General features: G+C 29.1%; 4 protein-coding genes across 4 annotated transcripts; 1 reads left to right on the top strand and 3 right to left on the bottom strand.

The window, feature by feature from the left end:
• Positions 1 to 5504: 5504 nt before the first annotated feature.
• LOC112706849 (aspartic proteinase 36) lies at positions 5505 to 9667 on the top strand. The gene is made up of 10 exons (XM_025758366.3): positions 5505 to 6196; positions 6413 to 6542; positions 6649 to 6899; positions 7039 to 7266; positions 7746 to 7908; positions 8029 to 8102; positions 8220 to 8316; positions 8611 to 8677; positions 8816 to 8887; positions 9194 to 9667. Exons 1-10 carry the CDS (start codon positions 5961 to 5963, stop codon positions 9355 to 9357), a joined length of 1482 nt encoding a protein of 493 aa, XP_025614151.1. The 5' UTR covers positions 5505 to 5960; the 3' UTR covers positions 9358 to 9667.
• Positions 9668 to 9785: 118 nt separating this feature from the next.
• On the bottom strand, positions 9786 to 12396 carry LOC112706850 (uncharacterized). The gene is made up of 8 exons (XM_025758367.3): positions 12059 to 12396; positions 11887 to 11927; positions 11723 to 11786; positions 11029 to 11217; positions 10834 to 10905; positions 10369 to 10544; positions 10123 to 10241; positions 9786 to 10004 (listed from the first exon to the last, which is right to left on the bottom strand). The coding sequence occupies exons 1-7, from the start codon at positions 12218 to 12220 to the stop codon at positions 10124 to 10126; spliced, it is 822 nt and encodes a 273-aa protein (XP_025614152.1). The 5' UTR covers positions 12221 to 12396; the 3' UTR covers positions 9786 to 10004; position 10123.
• A 1192-nt stretch (positions 12397 to 13588) lies between these two features.
• On the bottom strand, positions 13589 to 15043 carry LOC112706848 (phosphatidylinositol N-acetylglucosaminyltransferase subunit P). The gene is made up of 4 exons (XM_025758365.3): positions 14665 to 15043; positions 14512 to 14584; positions 14138 to 14256; positions 13589 to 13977 (listed from the first exon to the last, which is right to left on the bottom strand). Exons 1-4 carry the CDS (start codon positions 14831 to 14833, stop codon positions 13853 to 13855), a joined length of 486 nt encoding a protein of 161 aa, XP_025614150.1. The 5' UTR covers positions 14834 to 15043; the 3' UTR covers positions 13589 to 13852.
• Positions 15044 to 17785: 2742 nt separating this feature from the next.
• On the bottom strand, positions 17786 to 21591 carry LOC112706847 (uncharacterized). Its single transcript, XM_025758364.3, has 9 exons — positions 21036 to 21591; positions 20497 to 20683; positions 20285 to 20418; positions 20088 to 20200; positions 19567 to 19813; positions 18594 to 18746; positions 18279 to 18358; positions 18127 to 18176; positions 17786 to 18023 (listed from the first exon to the last, which is right to left on the bottom strand). Exons 1-9 carry the CDS (start codon positions 21420 to 21422, stop codon positions 17899 to 17901), a joined length of 1476 nt encoding a protein of 491 aa, XP_025614149.1. The 5' UTR covers positions 21423 to 21591; the 3' UTR covers positions 17786 to 17898.
• Positions 21592 to 21802: the final 211 nt, after the last annotated feature.

The raw sequence follows: 21802 nt of genomic DNA, 5'->3' as shown, positions 1-21802 counted from the left end.
GACAAACTATGCATAATATATTTGATTAACATAATTCTTTGTCAGATTGATAATTTATTCATTATTTGTCAATCGATTATTAGGAATTGAATGCAAATGTGTGGATGGAATTCGAACCACACATCAGCTTGGTATGAGGGATGACTTGGGTATTTTCTGGAACACAACTTAATTATTATAATTTAGAAAAGTATGGGATATTAATATATTAATTTATTGTATGACAATAATAATTAATTATTATATTTTAAATATATGTATAAAAAAATATATTTAAAAAATATATCTATAAAGATATTTTTATTAAATATAATCGTAAAAAAACATTTTTATTAGATATATTTATAAAAATATTTTTATTAAATATAATTATAAATAAAAATTGACAAAAATATTGTTAATAATGTAGTCGAAATTATTATAATTTATATGTTTATGTCATATATGTATTTTTATTTACTCAATAAGCTGCCAACTCACTCATCAATTCAATTCATTATATTACTATAAGGTCTCTGATCTTGCTTAATTTATTGAATAAAAAATAATTGGAACCATCGACATAACTTGACTGATGATTCACATTCTTATGAGTTTAAAATAAAATCATAAGGGATGTTGCCTCAGTTTGACAACAAATTCACTATTTTTTTTGTCTCTGTTTATAACTTGTGTGTGCAAATTTTACATTTTTTTTGTCACACTATCTTCGTAAATCAATAATTTTATGTTTCTGACAAGTAGATTTAATTTGATATGAATTGCACTAAGTCAAATGTTTAGGGTAGTTTTAATTAGTTTATCAAACTTAATTTATTTATTTCGTCAATGGTTTTGACTTTTGACACACAATAAAATAGTTGATGCCGGTCTATGATGCATCTATCTGATCTTCTAGAAAATATCAACCTTTTGAAAGTTGAATATTTTTTTCTATTAATCAAATAGTAATACAATATTAATTAATATTAATAGCGTTTCATGCCAAGACAGATAATACAACAACAGCATTCTTCCGGAGACAGTAACAGACCGATTGAACCTAAGACAACCATTGATATATTCGTACAAACCTACAAATTCAGTGTTCGAAAAATTGAGTAGATCATTAAAATGGGTTAAATTTATGGGATTAATTTTGTCTTTAAAATTAAATTTATTTAATTTTTAAATTAAAGAGTTCAATTAATTTAAAAAATATAACGAATTAAAAATTATTTATTTTTTATAGATATTTTTTAACCTAAAAATTTGATTTCTTAATTAAAAAAATATTCATTTAAGATTTTTAACTTAAAATAATATTTTTTGTCAGCATATTTTTAAAAACTAAAATAAAAGAGTAATCAGATCAATCTATTTAATGCATCGTGTTGATCATAAACAATTTAAACTGAAAAATTATAATCTATAAATAAAATAGATTTAAACAAATAATTTATTTAGCGCATAAGTTCGGACAGATCGGATCTAAATAGACTGGATTAACCCGTTTGATAATTCTAAAATTAAACAACATTATTTCTAAAAAACAGCAAATCAACTATAAAAAATTACTGATGTTTCAATAATTTTAATTATTTATTTTAATTAATATATATTATATATATTTTTATAATTAAAATTAATGACTAAGACTATTGAAATATTAGTATCTTTAAAATACCTGAAGTTTCTCTCTTAGTTTTTATTTTAGATGTTAATAATAGTCTCAAACATATATTTGAAGAATACTATATATAAACAAATATGTGACAATTTTTTTAAAATTTTTTTAACATTTTCAACATATTAATACATAAAAATATATTATACTCTTAATATATATATCTTTAAAAAAATATGTCAGCTAAATTTTTATGAAATATATTTATTTTTATTTTTGTTATAATTTATTATGATAATTGGATGATACTGTGAAGAAAACTTATATATATAATTAATATAATATGCTAAAACTATTTAATTACTATAAAATATTATTTTAATTTAAAAGTTGAAATAACATTAAAGTCTACAGGACTTTTCTGAATATTGTATTAAAGTTGGTGAAAACTGATCAAGTGCAATCGATTTTAAGTGAAGTTAATAATTAAAAGTTATTAGATGATTTGACTGATTTGATTAAATTTTTATTTAATACTACACCTAAGTTTTCACCATTAAAGCTTCAATTAAACATTCATTTAAATATAAGATTAATATTACTATTGAAAATTTGTATTGCAATATCACATGAAAGGCATGCAATGGGAAATGAAGTAGGAACCGTACTTTGTGCAAATTGTGATATGAATTCTCTGTCTCTGACTTAGGTAATTAAGGTTTCTTCATTTAAAAAAAGTAAAAAGAGAAAAAGCTTATTCTGCAAAAAAAAAAAAAAATAATAATGACAATTGAATCCCTACTAACCACAAATTAAATGTGGTAGTTCAGCACATTCAACATTATGCCAATAATGAAGCAAAAGAGAAAAAAAAAGGTAACTAAGTCTATTAGCCAAGTGGAATTATGTAAATAGAGAAATTGGCTTTATGGATATTATTCAATTTGTTATATCCTGTTTTTTTTTTCTTTTCTTTTCTTTTTTCCTTCCTGTTTTTAATTATGTGTCTGAAAATGAAAGCAAAAGCCAAAATATGGTGGTCTTCTAGGTGGAGTACAGTTTTTTAAAGGTGAAATTTGAAATAATTGTGCATTGGAATTGGATAAAGCTATTGACATGATGAGGAGCAAAGCAAAAAGCTCAAAGTACTGCTTTTGCTTATTTTAATTTCTACCATAATATAAGCTTCTCTATTTATATTAAAATAAATTAAACAATAAATATATTTACACCTAAATATATTACAACTGAATTAATGACTAATTTTTTTGTATTCACATAAATTTTTATAATAATAATTAATGTAAAAACAAGCATACAGTTATTCTTGTGTAAGTAGTATACAGAAATTGTAATAGAAGATTAAGAGTGTGTGTAAAATAGCTCAAACAATTCGTATATTTTTTATTTGTTATTTTTATGAATGATTGAAGAGTGACATATCTGATGACTAATTTACACAAAATTATTTAGGTTCATTTTAGACTAACAAAAATACTTATATAATTTTTCATTTTATTAATTATGTTAATTTGTCTTTACCTCATATCTTTAACAGAATAAATATCCATAGTCTTGAATTTGGTAGAGATTGTGATGGTTAAGGAATAACGATTCATGTTTAATGTGATCTCCCTCAGATAGTAATAATGTGACATATAATTCCACGTCTTAATAAATATTAAATAGAATTATATATATTATTCAATACAAAAGCTTTTAATAGAAAAAGAAAGAAAAGTGTAAAGAGATACATATATATCACAGTGTCAACATACATATCAATTATATTTTACATGGATTATAATTATAATTTCATTTCTTTAATAAAAAATTAGATCCCTGGCTTTAAAAAAAACCCTCGCTGCATAATTATTTTTATGTAAAATTATTAGTTAAACACATAAAAATAATTATACTTAAATTTTTACCAATTTTTTTTTTGCTTAGTAGACATTCATAATCATATATATATATATATATATATATAACTAATTTTTTTTATATTAGTTAAATATATGTGTAATACATTGATATTGGAAGATTAGATTTTTTTTATATGGTGTTTTATTTAAATCGGACGGTCCGATTTGTTTGAAGAAAAAAATAAACTACAAATTGGAATGTCCAATTTGCTTGCAGAAGAAAATAAATACCAAATCGGAGGGTTCGATTTGTATTTTTATTTTTTTAATTTGTTAAAATGAAACTCGAACAATCCGATTTTAACATTAATTTTTTTATTTTCGAAATTATAAATCAGACTGTCCGATTAAAATTTTTAATTTTTTTATTCTTTTTCAAACTCAAATCAGAGGGTCTATTTTCTGCTAACACTACATATATAAAAAATATCTCTCTTTTCTATAATGTTATATTACTACATTCTTTTCTCTGTATCAAAAATAAAAAGCGTATATACATTCATATGCATGATTTGCATTTAGGGAGGATTTTTTAATTTTTTTTTTTAACCTGACGTTAATATTCATATAACTAAATGTTTGTTGACCAAAAGAATGAAAAGTCCACAAGAATAAAGGCAACCAATCTTTGTTTTCATCTTTCTTTATTGATTGATATTAATAAATAAAAATAAAGAGGAGAGAGAAAAACGCGTGGGAAGAACGCACATGATTACGTAACATGTAGTTCGCCAAATGCGAACGAACCCAATGATAAAAGGATTTAGATCATAAAGTTTTAATTTTATTTTAGAGAATAAAGTGTGATTTTTTATTTTTAAATAACTTTTTTATATTTATTTTTAGTTTTATCTATGAAATAAATAGTAAAAATCATATTTTATTCTCTAAAGTAAAATTTAAACTTTAGAAAATTTAAATCTATGTTAAAAATAGTGTAAAAATTCAGGTGTAGTCAATTTCATGTGAAGTTGCTATCTAAAAATCGTTAGATAATTTAATTAATTTGATTAAATTTTTATCTAACAATTTTCAAATACCAACTTCATATGAAATCAACTGAGTTTTCACCTAAAAATAATCAAATAAAAAAAAGAGTGCAAATTAACAATTACGTTAACAATTACTAACAATTTTAGTTATTTGTACTCGATATTGTTATTTTTGGACATAAATAAAAGAAAAAATTATAATCAAAGTAAACGTAACATTCTAGTTGTGCCATATTATTATGGCTAATTCAAATAATTTATTTCATTCACGTTTAAATCTTATTATTATCAATAAGTTAATCCGATTCAATTGAAAAATTATAAAAATAAATAGAATCTATTGTATTTTTTTATTTTTAAAATTCAACTTTAAAACTACTTTTTACATATTAAATAAGATTTATATATTTAAGTAATTAATTATTTTTATAGATACAATAATACAAATTAAAAAATATTTATAAGTATTAAAAATTAGTCATTAAATTCCGTATTTAATAGTTTTTATATATGTTTTAAGTTTTAACAAAATAATTTATTATTAAAATAATAAAAAAATATTTTTATACAAATAAGTAATAATTGTTTTTTTGTATTTATATAGTATAATTATACATATTTTAATTTAATGTGTGTTATAATTTTTATTAAAAAGTAAATTTAAATTAGATTTAATTATTTTATCAAATTTTTAATTAAATTTTTACACTATTTTTAATTTTATAATTAGATATTTTTAGTGTAGAAAACTAAAAATATTAGAGTTAATTGAATATTTTTTAAAAAATTGAAACTATTCATAATTAAAAATCTAACTAGATCTTTGATCACATGTATTTTAAAAAAATATTTAGTTAATTTTAACGTTTTTAATGAAAAAAAAGACTTAATTATAATATTAAAAATAATATAAAAATATAAATTAAAAGATATAAAATATAATTAAAAATTTAATAAAACTGAATTTATTTAATATAAATTAAGTAATAATTGAGAAACGAAAGTACAAAAGTGATGAAAGAGAAGAGAGGGAAGCAGAGGAAGGTAAGTGTTAACGTAATCCGTTGTTGACAATTGAAAACTCAAAACTCATTTCTCTGTTTCTTCTTCTTCCTCCTCCATCTCCTCTCTTCTTCTGTCCTTTTCTGCTGTTTCTTGTCTCTTTGGAACTTTCCTCTCTCTCTCTCTGGAATTATTATGATATGATATGATATGATGATGATAAAAGACGACACCACCAACAAGAAGATCCTAATCCATAGCGTTTACCCTTTTCTGCTCTTCTCTCCCTCCCATTAGTCTCTACATTCAAATTCTTATATATACATAGCTGTGAATGTATGTATAGCTATACATATAGATAGATACGTACACGTATACACATACGTATATAGCTATATATAGTAACTAACAAAAGCAAGCTAAGGACCGACAGGAATGGCGGCTGGTTTTGTGGCGTGGGTGGTGGTGTTCTTGTTAGGGGCGGCGACGGCGGCGGTTGGTGGATCTCCGGCGACGCTGAGCTTGGAGAGGGCGTTTCCGACGAATCATGGAGTGGAGCTGAGTCAGCTGAGAGCACGTGACATGCTGAGGCACAGAAGAATGCTTCAGTCCACTAATAATGGGGTCATTGATTTCCAAGTTCAAGGCACCTTCGATCCCTTCCAAGTCGGGTACTTTTTTCTCTTTTTATTTCTTTTTGCAATTCAGTTTGAATTTTGAAACGCTTTGTGGGATTTGGAGAATGGAATTTGTTCCCTGTTCTTTCCCCTTTTTGATAAATTAATACCCTTCTTTATGGTTCCTGCAATTCTCATTCTGTAGTTCAAACAAAGAATCAAACTTTACGTGTTTTTTCTAATTTTGAAATTAATGGCATTGAATTTCAGGTTGTACTATACAAAAGTGCAGTTGGGTTCTCCTCCAGTTGATTTCTATGTGCAGATTGACACTGGCAGTGATGTTCTCTGGGTTAGCTGCACCTCTTGCAATGGTTGTCCCCAAACAAGTGGCCTTCAGGTAATTAATTCATTGTTCTCTATTTTTGAATTCAATATCATGTTAAAATGTTTGCATAGTGCTGGAATTGTTAAAATTGTGGTGTGATTGCTGGGTTTTGATGCAGATTCCACTCAATTTCTTCGATGCATCGCGTTCATCGACGTCTTCGATGATCTCTTGCTCGGATCAGAGGTGCAACACTGGAGTTCAATCATCAGATGCAACCTGTTCCAGTCAGGGTAACCAGTGCTCCTATAGTTTCCAGTATGGAGATGGTAGTGGTACATCGGGCTACTATGTTTCGGATTTGATGCATTTCAACACTATTTTTGAGGGATCTGTATCTTCAAATTCCACGGCATCTGTTGTTTTTGGGTGAGATATCATAACCCTGGGATGATTGAATACTTGAAATATTAATTGAATAACAGTATGACATCCCTATTTAGTGTTATCTATGCTTTATTGGTTTAATCCTTGAAACCACTTTGCTTGTGTTGTCTCTATGGTGCAGATGTAGCACAGAGCAGAGCGGGGACTTGACAAAGTCTGATAGAGCTGTCGCTGGCATATTTGGATTCGGACAACAAGGTTTGTCTGTTATCTCCCAACTTTCCTCGCAAGGAGTAGCTCCAAATGTGTTCTCTCACTGTCTGAAAGGAGATAGCAGTGGTGGCGGCATATTGGTTCTTGGTGAGATTGTGGAGCCAAACATTGTTTATACTTCACTTGTAGCATCACAGTAAGTTCTTTTATACAGAAAAACAAATGCTACATTTTTATTTATAAGAGGTTGTGAAGTAAAAAACACATTTTCTGGTGTGAAATTCTTTATTAAATTTAGTGAGTCAATGAAGCTTTGTTTCTTAGGGGGATAATAAGATAATTTAATAAAACTTGTACTGAAGAGATAACAAGTATTTATTTTGATATTTTGGTTTTGGCTTCTGATTGTTCATCTAAGCAAAGATATATACTTTCAAGCATGGAATGGATGCCAAAAGTTGGAGATGAATTGTCCCATCAATTTAGTGTTCTACCATGAACTACACAATATGATATGCACCCATTATTGCGTCTTCAAAATTCTATACAAAAGTTTGAATGAAATTGAATAATTTAAACATGTTATTGATGAAAGGTATTTGTAATAAAGTGGCATGATAAAATGTCCCTTGGGAAAAGCATTTGGACTAATTGCTTCCTTTGTAAACATTTCAGGCCACATTACAATTTGAATCTGCAGAGTATCTCTGTCAACGGCCAGAAGTTACAAATTGATTCATCAGTTTTTGCAACATCAAGCAACAAAGGTACCATTGTTGATTCTGGAACAACTTTGGCATATCTTGCTGAGGAAGCTTATGATCCCTTTGTCAATGCGGTGAGTTTTGTTAAGGAGATTACAGAGCTTTTAATTGATCAATAGAAGATATTGTCATTTATTTGCTTGCTTAGAGGTTTATAAACATTGATTGCAAAAATGCTATTTTTGTTAATGTAGATTACGTCTTCAATTCCACAATCCGTAAGCAGTGTTAATTCCAAGGGAAACCAGTGTTACTTAGTCACTGGCAGGTTAGGATTTTAAAGATATTCTTTCTCTTCTTATATGTCTGTTGCATATTCAATACTCGAAAACAAATAAGCTCCGCGCTCTTTCTCTCTAACTCTTTCTGTTTATATTATGTTTAGTGTGTCTGATATTTTTCCTCAAGTGAGTCTGAACTTTGCGGGAGGTGCATCCATGGATTTAAAACCACAAGACTATCTTATACAGCAGAGTTCTAGTGTGAGTATTCAACCTTAAATTTCTAAGTTTTTGATTTCCTGAGGTCTCAATTGACTTTCAAATACATCCATTTCAAGCAGGAATCAGTTACATGACTGGTCTATTAATTTGTTTCTTTTCTTTCCTTTGCTTCCCTTCTGCATTTTGAGAAAACTTGGCATTCTACTTCTCATCACATGTCATTTTACAACTAAAATATGCATATAGAGAATATTTTAGGACATTGACTCATAGTCCTTCTTTTTCTCTATTATCTACTCATAGTTATCTCACTCACACCTTTGAATATTATAGGGTGGTGCAGCAGTATGGTGTATTGGCTTTCAGAAAATCTCTGGTCAAGATGTTACAATTCTAGGAGGTATGTATTATATTTGTGTTTTCTTTGGTATAAGGTTAGGGTTTCAGTTACAGTATCTTTTGGAGTTCAGCAATATCAACCTGTCGAAATGTCAAATTTAAAAAATATTGCTTAACATTGGGTTCCCTTTCTTTGCAGACCTTGTATTGAAAGACAAAATCGTTGTTTATGATCTTGCTGGTCAACGCCTTGGATGGGCTCCCTATAACTGTAATTTATTTTATTTCATGTTTTATTTTTATTATTTTTTCTTGAAGCTCCTAAGTTGTTCGTTTTCCATTCCAACCAAGAAATTTTATTGTTCTTAAAGCCAACAATGTCTTGTAGCCATAGCTCAAGGCCTAAGCATAATGTATCTGTTAGCGGTTATAGTTAAAATGAAACCCTTATTGCTAACTACCTGAAACTTTTCTTTTAATTAATTTCTGGAAAGAATGAGAATTATAGGATGCCATGATAAAGTTAGCTTGTTTCTTATTGTAATGCATATTCAATCTTAAATTTTTTTTTACATAGGTGGTTCGTCAGTTAATGTGTCTGCAAATACTGGCACTGGAAGAAGTGAATATGTGAATGCTGGAGAACTAAGTGGCAGCACTTCTTCACATGAAGGACTTAACAAGCTGATAAACATAGGGTTCTTAGCTTTAACACTGATTTGCTACATAGTGATCTTATAGCGTATATAAATATTGTGGGAGCATAGAATTAAGATGTATTTTTTCCTATGTAAATTCTCTTGCCGGTACATATTTATTTGTGGCAATCGGCAAAAACCACACCCACATTTATTATTTTGAATGTTGCTTTTTGTGCTTCATTTATGCATTGTTATAGGTTGGTTTGTCCAAATTAGCTATAGGTGATTCTGTCGGATACTATCAGACATGTAGAATCAGTTCATTAAAATTTTTTGTATTATTTTTTGCAACATTGTAAATTTATTGACAGAATTACTTTACTTATTCAATCGCAGATACAGTTATACAATATGATTGTGTCTTCTTTGAATTAAAGTTGTATAATTTGATAAAAGCTGCTCTTAATAAGAGTACAAAGCCAAAGATTTATGCCTCACAATAGATATATATGACCTGATCAAAACTGGTTCAATACAAAGGAAAACTGTATTATTATTGAATATGCTGATACATTTGAGACTCTAAGATGTAGCAAAAGAGAAAACAAAATTGAAAAAGTTATTTCTCATGCAGCTTCTTCCTTGGGTTACAGTGTTCTTGTTTACCCCCATAAAACAGTGATGGCTGCATAAATGTCTGAAAAGCTAGTCTATGTAAATTGCCATGCTAATCATATCATAAGGACACTGCAAATACATAATATAAGATTAATCTCAGACCAATGAAAAAAAAAAAAAAACTATGACATTATTGCAGCAGTGCCTAAGCAATGAAACAGCAAGAGGATAGCCTTTATATTAATACCTCACTTCTCTTCAAGAAGTGATGATGTGCAAGAAACAAGATAAGACAACTCATCCTTTGTGGCTGATCCAAATCCTTGCCACCTTACTCTACCAAAATTATCAAGTAGAAAGATATACCTGTAATTTTTATTTTATTTTTTGGGTGGCAAAAATTGAAATGTCAATAACATTAATATTCATAAGTGGTGATTTCATTGGCTAATCATGAATTGAACATGCGGAAAAGAAGTTTCAGTCTCTGTACCCTGTGAGAAGATTCAGTATATGCAGTTCTTTTCTGAAATAATAGTGATCACCAAATTTAAAGACCATGTGCTTCTGAAGTGCATCATTGCTTTCCTGATTTGGTTTTTTCATTGTCCAGAGAAGGAAACGCTTTATAGGACTCCGGCATAATAGCCACGAATCTATAAATGATACCTGATAGAAAATTGTCAATTCCTCAATTGTAAATTGTATTTGATCATTCAAAAATCCCATACTAAGAGCAACCATTAAGATTTCCAACAAAGGGAGTAATGAGATGATGTTATATTCCAACTAAGCCCAATCTAACACTGGCTTAGGACTCCCCTTCCTCCCCCCAAACCCCACCCCACTTCCACCCCCACAAAAAGGTTCATTTGGAGGAGGATATTAAACTGTGTCCTTCTAAATACCTAATATGTTAGGATCAATGGCAAACAACCTGAATCAAACTGTTAATTACCTGATATAAATGAACATCTTCTGATTTACTAAATGCTTCTGCAAAGGGCGCACTCCATGAATTGATCATTTCCTGAAAAGAATAAAGGAATTTAATTGCAGCAATATCAGGCCAAAACCAAACCCAGGAAAAAAAAAAAAGGAAACGCCCCCCCATAATAGAAGTCATATCATTGCTATTACCATGATTCATTACCTGGGAGCTTGCTCGGAATGAAAGACAAACCAAAGATGCCTTGGGGACAGATGATTTGTGAGCAGCATCTGCATTGTCTGAAATACGGATTGGAAGCTTCATTGTTTTCCCATCTGAGAAGCTGACTTCCAAATCAGGAAACTTCAAAGCTACCATTGCTGGTATCAACACTTTATTAGCGACAGCAATCTGTACAAACCCCAAACCATGGATGAATCTGTCCTATTCTTATCTAATAGACACTAAACATGCTTCATCTCTAACCTATCTCAAACTTTGGCTAGAACTTCAAAGTTCAAGGGACCAACATGGAAAAAACTCAGCAACATGCACTTTCGAGGATTTACGTTAGCTGACAATGTCAACTTAGGAATTTAGCTTTGGCACAATAGTAAGGAGGGTAACACCAACTACATATACCCTCACTGGACTCTGCCAAGTGCGAGCCCCATGTGCCCTTTCTAAGCAACCTTAGTTGGATTTCAGAACACAAGAATTTGCAAACCCAAACTAAGCAATGAAAATTCTAACTTTACCTATGGGGGGGGATAGGAGTTTGTACTTCAGATGCGTGGAACCTCACTACATGCTATCAAAACAAAGGAGTGCGCAAATCAAAGAGTTCTTTGTAAATTATTACATTGCAACAAGCTTATCATCATACATCATATATATATAAATATCATTGCAATACCTTACCACCATGTTGCTTGAACTCATTCATATCAGCTACATATCCCCTACTCATTTCATCTAAACTGCACAAGAAAAAACCCATCAGCATCATCACTAACAATTCATCACACTAAAATCCGCTCCGTGAAATGTCACCCACAAAAAATAAAAAATTGAACTCACATTCGAGCACGTTCCTTTTCAAGCGCTGCCTTACTTCTCATCTGCCAAAAAGGGGAAAATTTTACACACAAATACATAAAGCAATTCAATCCAGGGAGGAAAAAACGATTTTTGCCACATTTTTAGGGTGCTGCAATGAGGATAGAAAGGAAAAAATAGAATGAAGGATGACCTGGTGGATATCAAGGAATCGTTTAGGGGTGAGGCGAGGGAGAAGAATTGGGTAATGGAGATTCTTCTCTGAAATGGAATCCACGACGGAATCTCTGAGATTGAGAGTGAGAGTGCGACTGAGAGTTGAACATCTTGGTAGCAATCGCTTCAAACCTATCATCTTTCCAACTTGTTTGATTTCGATATCAAATTACAATATTTCTTCTCTGTTTCTTGTGCCTCTCTTTGTAACTTTGTTCTTGAGGAGCTTTGTTTCTTTTTCGTAGACTCAAAAGTTTTCACTCGCTAAATTCCCTCTCTAACACAGATTCCAAATTACAATATATGTTCAATTACAAATTCACAGTTAGATTAGATTTCATGCTAATCAATCATTTAGCATTTTTTTTGGCTGATAAATTATTGGGAAAATTGTCGAATTTTTAAGACTATTTTATCAATTTATTTAAAAAAAATAATAATTCACTGGTACAGAAATAATCATTTGATTCATTTCACTATAACACACCTTTTTGTGTTTTTACTAAAAAATGAGTTTAATTTCAATGAAAGTGTATAATTAAATTTTTGGTTTTTTTATTATAAATTAAAAAATTTATTATTTCCCAAATAAAATTAAATTAACTTTAATTTTCCGAATGTATTTTATTTAAGAATGAGTTCGGTGAAAATCATGTTTAACAATGATTCTTTTCTATTATAAATTAAAAAAATAATTATGTAAAAAAAACAATTTATTCTTATGTATTCTTTGTGTACTTTTATGTACTCTAGAGACCGATAATAATAGTTGTTATTGCCTTGTGAAATTTAAGAATTTGAGTAAGAAAAATTCAAGGTGAAGTTCACTGTGTAGTGGAGTAAACTTGTTTAAAATTATAAAAAAAACATATCATTCTATTTAAAGTTAAAATATTTTTTTTTGAAAATAATATTTTTTAATTTATTCAAAAAAAATTCTTAAATTCTTATATTCATGTAACTATTTAAAAATTAATCAATCTATTTTTTCTTTTTCTTTTTTTATTTGATATTAATAATATCTAATTAAATAACAGCGTAAAATAATTTTATTTAAATTATTAAATCTGTTAAGTTCTGTATAGTGACAAATGCAACATGTCATTTTTGTAAGTTGGAGAATTAATCAGAATGCCAAAAAATTACAGTACCTTGATTCGCTTCACATTGAACCGTACATAATAATTTGGTCATCTTACGTAATTTGAAGTAATTATCAATTAGTTATCCCAAAACTTTGTTACTATTTTCTAGTTCGTGTTGTTCTAAGCCTATAAGGATAGGTCTTAGATTGTAATGCTGCTTTTTATAAACTGAGATCATTACATTGTCGATACTTCTTCATAGGTTGTGTCACTTGGGTGCTTGCCATTTTTCATTTTGTAGTTAGGAACTTCACTGCTTTTATATAAAGTTTAACAATGATTGAATTTTCTCATGGTTTGCTGAATTACTCATCAGGTGATGGGAGTGCATGAATTTTATGAGAATGAAATAAGTTCTGTAGTTCATGGAAATTCAATTTAATCTGTATATATATTATTAACACCCAACAAAAAATTTGGTCATCTTACAATTCGCTCACAGATGACGGTTAGCGAGGCTTACATCAAAACTTTAGAAAATGCAAGCATAAGACAAAAAAAAAAAAGAATAAACTCTATATTAAACTTGATTCCAGTCATTGTTTTGCAAGATCAGCTCAATCATCTTCAAAACTAACAGCTATAACATCGAATTGCCAGCACTGGATTGTTGACAGGTTTTGTTGTTAGGTTGTGGCATTGAACATGATATCATTGATTTTGTCCAAACCGATATCTGATATAGGTTCAATGGGTTTCTCATCTCCTTCCATAGAAGAATCAGGACTCAAAGGATCCCTACTGCATTCATCTGAACAAATTTATTATTTAAAGCTTTAGCTGAAAATAAAAATGTATTGCAGGAAAACTGTTAAAAATGTTCCTTCACTTTTGAAGAAGCTTAGGAGGTAACCTATAAATATCACATGCCTATGGAAAATCAACCATAAATAAGTCAGCATCAAACTCACCATAAACTGTGTATATAGATGCAGGGGAAGGTGTTGAAATGAAGTTAAGACCAATGTAGAATAACAGCATCAGTGCAATGGTCACCATCATGTAAGTTGGTACTGCCAGAGCCCAATACCTAAATAGCATAAGTTGATGAGCAATTTCATCATCACGTCATACAAGATAAATTTAGAATGTGAATACAAATATTTGAGCTGATTTCTCTACCCAAATATCTAAGAAAGCAAGAGCCAATGCCATTTTTGCTTTGGTAAATGTTGTGTGTACTCATTTTATCTTAGCGAATACAAATACACATTTCAATATAAATATGCAAGAATTCAAATTAAGACTTGAGAATTCTTGTAATGAAAATGACTAGTTGTCTAACCTGTTAGGATAGTAATAAATGCCAACAGAATGTAGCCATGATTCAGGAACATAAGCCCACACAAGGAAGATAACTATTCACAAAACAACCATAAATAACAAAAAGAGAGTTGAATAATCAAAATTGGCAAAAAGGGAAGAAGGTTGGAGGAACCTGCGGCGGCAACGGTGGTGATGGAACCGACGAAGCCATAGACTTCAGAAGGCTTAGGGCCATGCTCGCCGGCGCAGGCTTTGTCATCAAAGAAGGAAACGGTTGCTCTGCGCTGCTTCGAGAAGCTCAGCGTCCTCCTTGGGCTGTTCACCGAGTATGGATTTTCCATCTCTCCGATCTTCCTCTCCTTCTATGAATCTTCTGTTTTCTTTTTCGGCCTTGCTTCTTCTCTATATCTGATTCTAACAACTCACACGATTTTAGGGTTATTTTTTGTTTGGTATAGCATCTCTTTTTTTTTTTTTTTATCAGTGTGAATTGCGTCTTTTGGAGGCCATGGGAGCTTGTCTCTTGGTGCTAGAATTCAACGCTTTGAGAGAGACGATCAGATGGGTTTGGGTTTGGGCGGGTTGGGTTATGGGTTCGGATAGGTTTTGGGCTTAACACTAGAAATGTCCAAAAATATCCACATAACCTGCTATAGTGCTACTTATGGGCTTTAGATTTTTGGATTGGATCCATCTTGTTATTACTGAGCCCAAAAATAATTCACGCTTCTTTCTTTCGTTTTTTTTTTTGGTGACTGCTTCTTTCTTTCGTTTTGTTATTTTTAATTATAGATTGAATTTATTTTCATGCAGTAGGATTTTATATAGATATTTATTATCATATTAATAAAACTAATTAATTTTTAAATTTATTATTTAAAATTTCATTTAAAAATATAAATTTAACTAAATAACTATACAAAATTTTTTAAGAATAAAGCTCTATATCCAAGTAAAATCCTTATCCAAGTTGTTGTAACAACTTTTTAAATCACGGCGCTTTTTCTTCTTCTTCCAAATTCACGCAAATTCTTTTTCTTCCAAATTTGCACACGCAAGCTTTTCTTCTTTCCTTCTTCTTCTCTTTCTCTTTCTTCTCCTCCTCTTAGAGATTATCAATTCAATTCAGAACACATGCGTCTATTCAGTTCAATTCATAATGAACTCAACATGTTATTAAGGTGAAACAATTGTATAGTACTAAATGAACATAATATTATCCATTAGTACTAAATGAACGGAATATTTTCCATTATATAAAATCAAATTTAGAATAGTTTTCTGCATAATGAACCGAACACGTTAATAAGGTGAAATTAATACTAAATGAACGGAACATTAATCGTTATATAAAATCAAATTCAAAATACTTGCGTCTACAATTTAGAAATTATCAATTCAATTCAATTCAATTCAGAACACGTGCGCCATTCAATTCAATTCATAATGAACCGAACATGTTATTAAGGTAAAACAATTGTATAGTACTAAGTGAATGAAATATTATTCATTATATCGAATCAAATTCAAAACAGCTTTCTGCATAATGAACCAAACACGTTATTAAGGTGAAACGATTGTATAGTACTAAATGAAAGGAACATTATCCATTATATAAAATCAAATTTAAAACAGTTTTTTGCATAATAAACCGAACACGTTATTAAGGTGAAACAATTATATAATACTAAATGAACGAAACATTATCCATTGTATAAAATCAAATTTAAAACACCTATACCTACAATTTAGAGATTATCAATTCAATTCAATTCAGAACATATGCGTCCATTCAATTTAGCACTTGCATTCCATTCAATTGGATTGAAAAAATAATCTATTAGCAAAATGTTGTGTTGTTGGTGATGATGATAGCAAAAGAGGAGAAGAAGAAGAGAAGAAAGAGGAGGAGGAGGAGGAGGAGCAGAAGAAAAATCTGCGAGCGCGAAGGAGGAGGAGAAGGAGGTATGCGTAAATTTGAAAGAAAAAGAATATGACTTATGCGTGTATTTGAAGAAGTGCGGGGGAGAAGAAAAAAAAGTGCATATAATGATACTCTTTCAATGAGAGTGGTTTTTATTGGTGTTAAATTTAATGAAAAAATACTTCAATGTATAACGTCCTAATTTTTTAATTCGTTAATATATTATTTTTTTTAACTCCAAATGGAGAACACAAAACTATAAAAAAAGGAAATGTTTAACTAATATTTATAAATTTTATCCTTATTTCAGGTTATAATTTTATTTTTGTCTTTTTTTCAAATCTTAAATCTTAAACTCAAATTATTGTCTCATGAAATTTGGCCACCGGAAAAAGTGATTTGTCTGGCATTAATTTTAGAAAAGAAGTTTATGAATATTTTTGAATTACAACGTATGTCCCTTCCCTCTACTCTAAATGGTGTTTAGAATCCCCATCCATTGGTACTTTTAAGATTAATTGTGATGCTAGTTATTTTGGCTCGGGTGATCGTATTGGTTTTGCTTGTGTTATTAGAGATTATAATGGGAGTTGACAAAGAAGGTGTTTGAGAATGATTGAGAGTAATAGTATTTTTCAAGGAGAATTGTTTGCTATTTGGAGAGGATATCTCTTAGCTTGGGATGCGGGTCAACGAGATGTTATCTGTGAGACGGATTGCGTGGAAGCATTTAATCTTGTTACTCAAGATGGTTTTGGGTTTATTGATTCATTGGTGCTCAAAATAAGAGATATCGTGCATTGGAATTAACGTGTTGACTTTCGTTTGATTATGAGAGATGCAAATACGGTGGCAGATACTATAACAAAGATGGCGATGAAATTACAACTTTCGCATGTAGAGTTTTTTTCACCTTGAGAGGAGTTTAAGAATAATCTTAAACGGACTCTCCCTCTATTTAAGCAGTTCCTTATTTTGTTTGTTTTATTTTTCTTTGTTTAGTTTACTTTAGTCACAAAAAAAACTCAAATTATTGTTATCCCTGCCGATATTACACATCACTCTTGAACTATATTGTCTTTTTCTCTTTATTTGAGATAATATATTATTAGATGTAAGAGTTTTAATTTGATTGATGAATTTATCACAAAATATGGTGTAAGAAAAAGAAAATTGATGGTGATTTAAACTTAAATGATAATCTTTTTACGAATCTCTCTGGTATATGGTTCTTGCCAATTTATAATTATTAATATTTCATAAGAATAATAATATTATTAAAGCAAACGTAAAGCTAAAGTAATAATGGATTAACCAAAACTAACCAAAGCTGTAGACAAAAAGTGTTATCGAAAATATGGATAATCAGTAGAGTATAACTAACTCTTTTATTTGAGTTTCACAAATAAAGACCTCATATAGTCATATTCATATATATGACTTTAATAGTTTGCTTTGAAATTTTCATGTCTTTGAATGCACTTATTTAAGATCAGCATAGTATTGAGTGATCCACCCTTTCATAATCTTAATCTCTGTCTTCCGTTGTTCCACCAACCAGTTTGGATCAGTTTTCTTTGCACCCAACATATCCAAGCAATGAGATCCTAAAAATTGGTAATATTTGAAATTGACAAATAAATAAAAGGATGGGACATAGAACGAAAAGACCATGAAAAACTATTTTATTGATATAATGTAGGAACATACCATTAGCTGTGTGGACAGCAATAAGACTATCTGATATGTTGTTAAGAACCCTGAAATTATTAATAATACATAACATGTTCACACAAATGTTTACTATTAATATTTTAGAATAATCAATAATATTTTGTAATTTATATGGCTTAGATGCTTACCCGCCACTACTATAAGGGTCTCTTAACCCATTTGAGAAAATGATGTTGCTGCCAAAATTTTTAAGAACTAACTTGATATCCTGTCATTAATTAGCCACAAAAAAAAATCTTATTATTAGGTCCCTATTATACACTATATATGTTAAAAACATTATTAATATAAAAGATTTTAAGACCACTTTAGTGATTTTACTATACATCATCTTAGTAACATCTATTATATCTTTAACGTTCATACAAATATTAAATTTGAAATATATGATAGTAAATAACATATAAATAAATATGGATGTGACAAATTAAAGATGTACTTACATGGCCTCCATAATAAGTAGTGACCCAATGGGGTCGAGGGGCAACACCAAATTTTTTCTTGCAATCCCTCGCAAAGCTCTCATAATTAAAAGGGGAAGGTTCTAATAAGGAATTGTTTCCTATGCTGATGGGTATCACCATTTCACTACATGTCTGAGTTTACAACAAAATATTAATTAAATATCATTTTTTAAGATCAATAATAGGGTCGGGAGTTTGTGCTTGTTAAAATGACATTTATTAGAAAAATAAATACCATATTATCGCAGTATACATATTATTGCAATAATTCATCATGTCTGTTATGAGTGATGAGTCTTAATTACATGCCATTACAAAATTAGTTTAAAGGTATAGGGATAAAACTTAAAAGTAAGTCGATTTAACTCACGGAAATTGAGTTTAACTCATGACTTGATTCGTTAACAATTGAGTTTATTTCTTAAATTTAAGTTTGATATACTCAATAAATTATAACTCATATATTTTAAAAAATTGATTTTATATATTATTTATCTATCAATAATTATAAATTTTTTATTTATGTTTTATATTAAAATTATATAAAAAATAAATATAAATATTTTAATAATTAAGATTATTAATATATATATATATATATATATATATATATTACTATTTCATATGTATATATAATATTAAAAATATAGATTAAATGCATATAAGAGATGAGTATTAATATATATAATTGAATCAGTTTATAAGCTAATAAGTTGAGTTTATTTAAACATAAGTTCGACTCATTTAATTTATGAACTTAATTTTAGAGTTAAATTTGACTTACCAACTCATTATGAGTTCAACTTATCAAAATATTAACGAGTTGAATTCAAATTGATTAATGAGTTGGCTTGACTAACTTCAAACGTTATAATTTAAGAGGTACAAGCAAAACAAAATAGTCGAACATCTTTAATTTAACTTTGTTTAAATTGCAATTAATTATTATTACCTGCCACCTCCAACCATCACTGGTCTCAGATCCATGAAATGGGCCATAAACTTTGCATGTGTTGTTTTTGGTCAAAGCCACAACACCTGCATATATCTTGCTGAGAATATCTGAACTTTTAGAAGAAGCTCCATCAATACCGCCACAAATCACATTAACTGGATAATCCGGTGGACGATCGTATTGTGCCGCAGATATATACATTAGTTCCAAATAGTATACTAAGCCACCAATTTGCTTTAATGGTCTGCAATTAGAAACAGTAACCATATATTAATTATTGATTTTATAAAATATTTTTTTACGGTCAATATTCAAATACATAATAATAATATTTTGTTTAAATTTATATTGTTAGTTTGTTTAACCCTAATAAGCAGGTTAAATGCTCAAAATCATATCACATTTAGCATTTAACAAATTAAATTGATGATAAAGATTAAAACTATTTTTTTATAATTTATTAAAGAAACTAAAAATCCATTAAGATAATGCATACAAAATAAAAATAGAGTTCATACTCGCAAGTGTTGAATTTCTGACTAAGAATGGAAAGACCATTTGATTGAGAAGCTGCTCTTTTAATTTCAGCCCAAGACTTTCTTATAGTTTCATAGCATGTCTTACTAGCTTCCTGCATCCATGTCAATCATTATTTTTATGACTCTTTCAAAAATACAAAAAAAAAAACGATAATATATATATATATATAGATTACTTGAAAATTCCTTGACACAATTGAGTGGTAGGCATCTTGTGGTGTAATATGATCAAAGTAGAGAATTGGAGCCGATGAAGCCAAGGCACCAATGGCTAAGTGTGGATATTTGAGCCTAAACCATGTGGCAAGCACTACGTAGTAACAAATTAAATTCTATCAAAATATTATATAATTAAAGAACCAGTGAATAATTGAGAAATTAAACTCACTTCCACCGTATGATCCTCCAATTACGATGACGGGTGAATTTTTGGCGTGTAGTGTCTTTTTTACATGTATGATGACTTGTGCATAATCTGCTAGTGCTTGAGCTGAATTGAAATATCCAATAGTACTTGCATTTTTCATTGCTTCTTTTCTAGAACCAAATGGCATAGATTTTCCATAATATCGATGCTGGTGATGGAACAGAAATTTAAAGAATGAATTAAATTAAAGAAAATGCAGTTTTGTAAAAAAGTAATTTATTATTCGTTAAATTAATCTAAAAATAATTTTTTATAATATTTAGTAAATAATTATTAACATTTAAAAAAATATAATAAATATAAATAATAAATTTTTTAATTTTAATAATCGCAAACTAATTTTAAAAATATTTTATTTGCACCCTTAATTTTTAAAAACTACAAGAATAAATATATACATTTTTTTTTAACTCTAAACATACACATAATTAATCTCTCCAGAACAAAAAAAACTTTACTAAACCAAGCAAATTGAATTTGTAAATTAAAGTAAAGTATACCTCTATGTATAATATTAAAGCACTAAAGGAAGCAGCATTATCTGTTAAAAATCCAATGACTCGGGGAGAACTATCAATTGGTTCTTCAGCACCTAACAAGGCAAATATTGGAGCATTAGAATTAGCCCCACCCCAATACCTGAAATTGATGAGATATCTTTGCTGAAATATTTGGTAGCTTTGAGGATTATAGTTGAAATGATCTAAAGTTTGATTGTAATAAAATGTTTTCACATCTGAATAATCATCAGCAGTGGTCTTTTCCCATTCAGCAATGGGACTCAATCTTGGAATCGTTAACGAGTAAGTTGAGCATACGAGAAAAATCATAAAGAAAAGAAGCATGTTGAAAGCTAATATTATTAATGGGTGCTGCTTTTGCTTCATAGTTGCAAATTACAACAACAACAAAAAGGGTCGCATATATGGTTTGGTTTTGAGGTTTTTTTTTTTCTCCCTTCAAATATATAGAATTTTGAGTCCTTTTAATGCATGCACATGATGATCTTGTCAAGCGTGCTTTGCGAGTGTTCTTCATTTCCTTTTCTTCATAAATTTCATACACAACTTTACAAAATACATCTATATTTATATTTAGAAAAACAGCTATAAAACGCACCTATATATGTAGGGGCATACTAGGGTGTAAAAATAAAATTATTTTTACATGTATAAAAAGATAGGTGTCAAAGCATAAATAATTCAATGGGAAAGAATTAATTACAGTACACTATTGTTAATTTGTTGGCCCACAAAAAGAGAGAGAG

This window comes from Arachis hypogaea, chromosome 8 (genome assembly GCF_003086295.3).
Source record: "Arachis hypogaea cultivar Tifrunner chromosome 8, arahy.Tifrunner.gnm2.J5K5, whole genome shotgun sequence".
In the NCBI taxonomy this organism is placed as follows: domain Eukaryota; kingdom Viridiplantae; phylum Streptophyta; class Magnoliopsida; order Fabales; family Fabaceae; genus Arachis; species Arachis hypogaea.
Note: the sequence above shows the minus strand (reverse complement) of the source record. Positions and strands in the feature narration are given on the sequence as shown.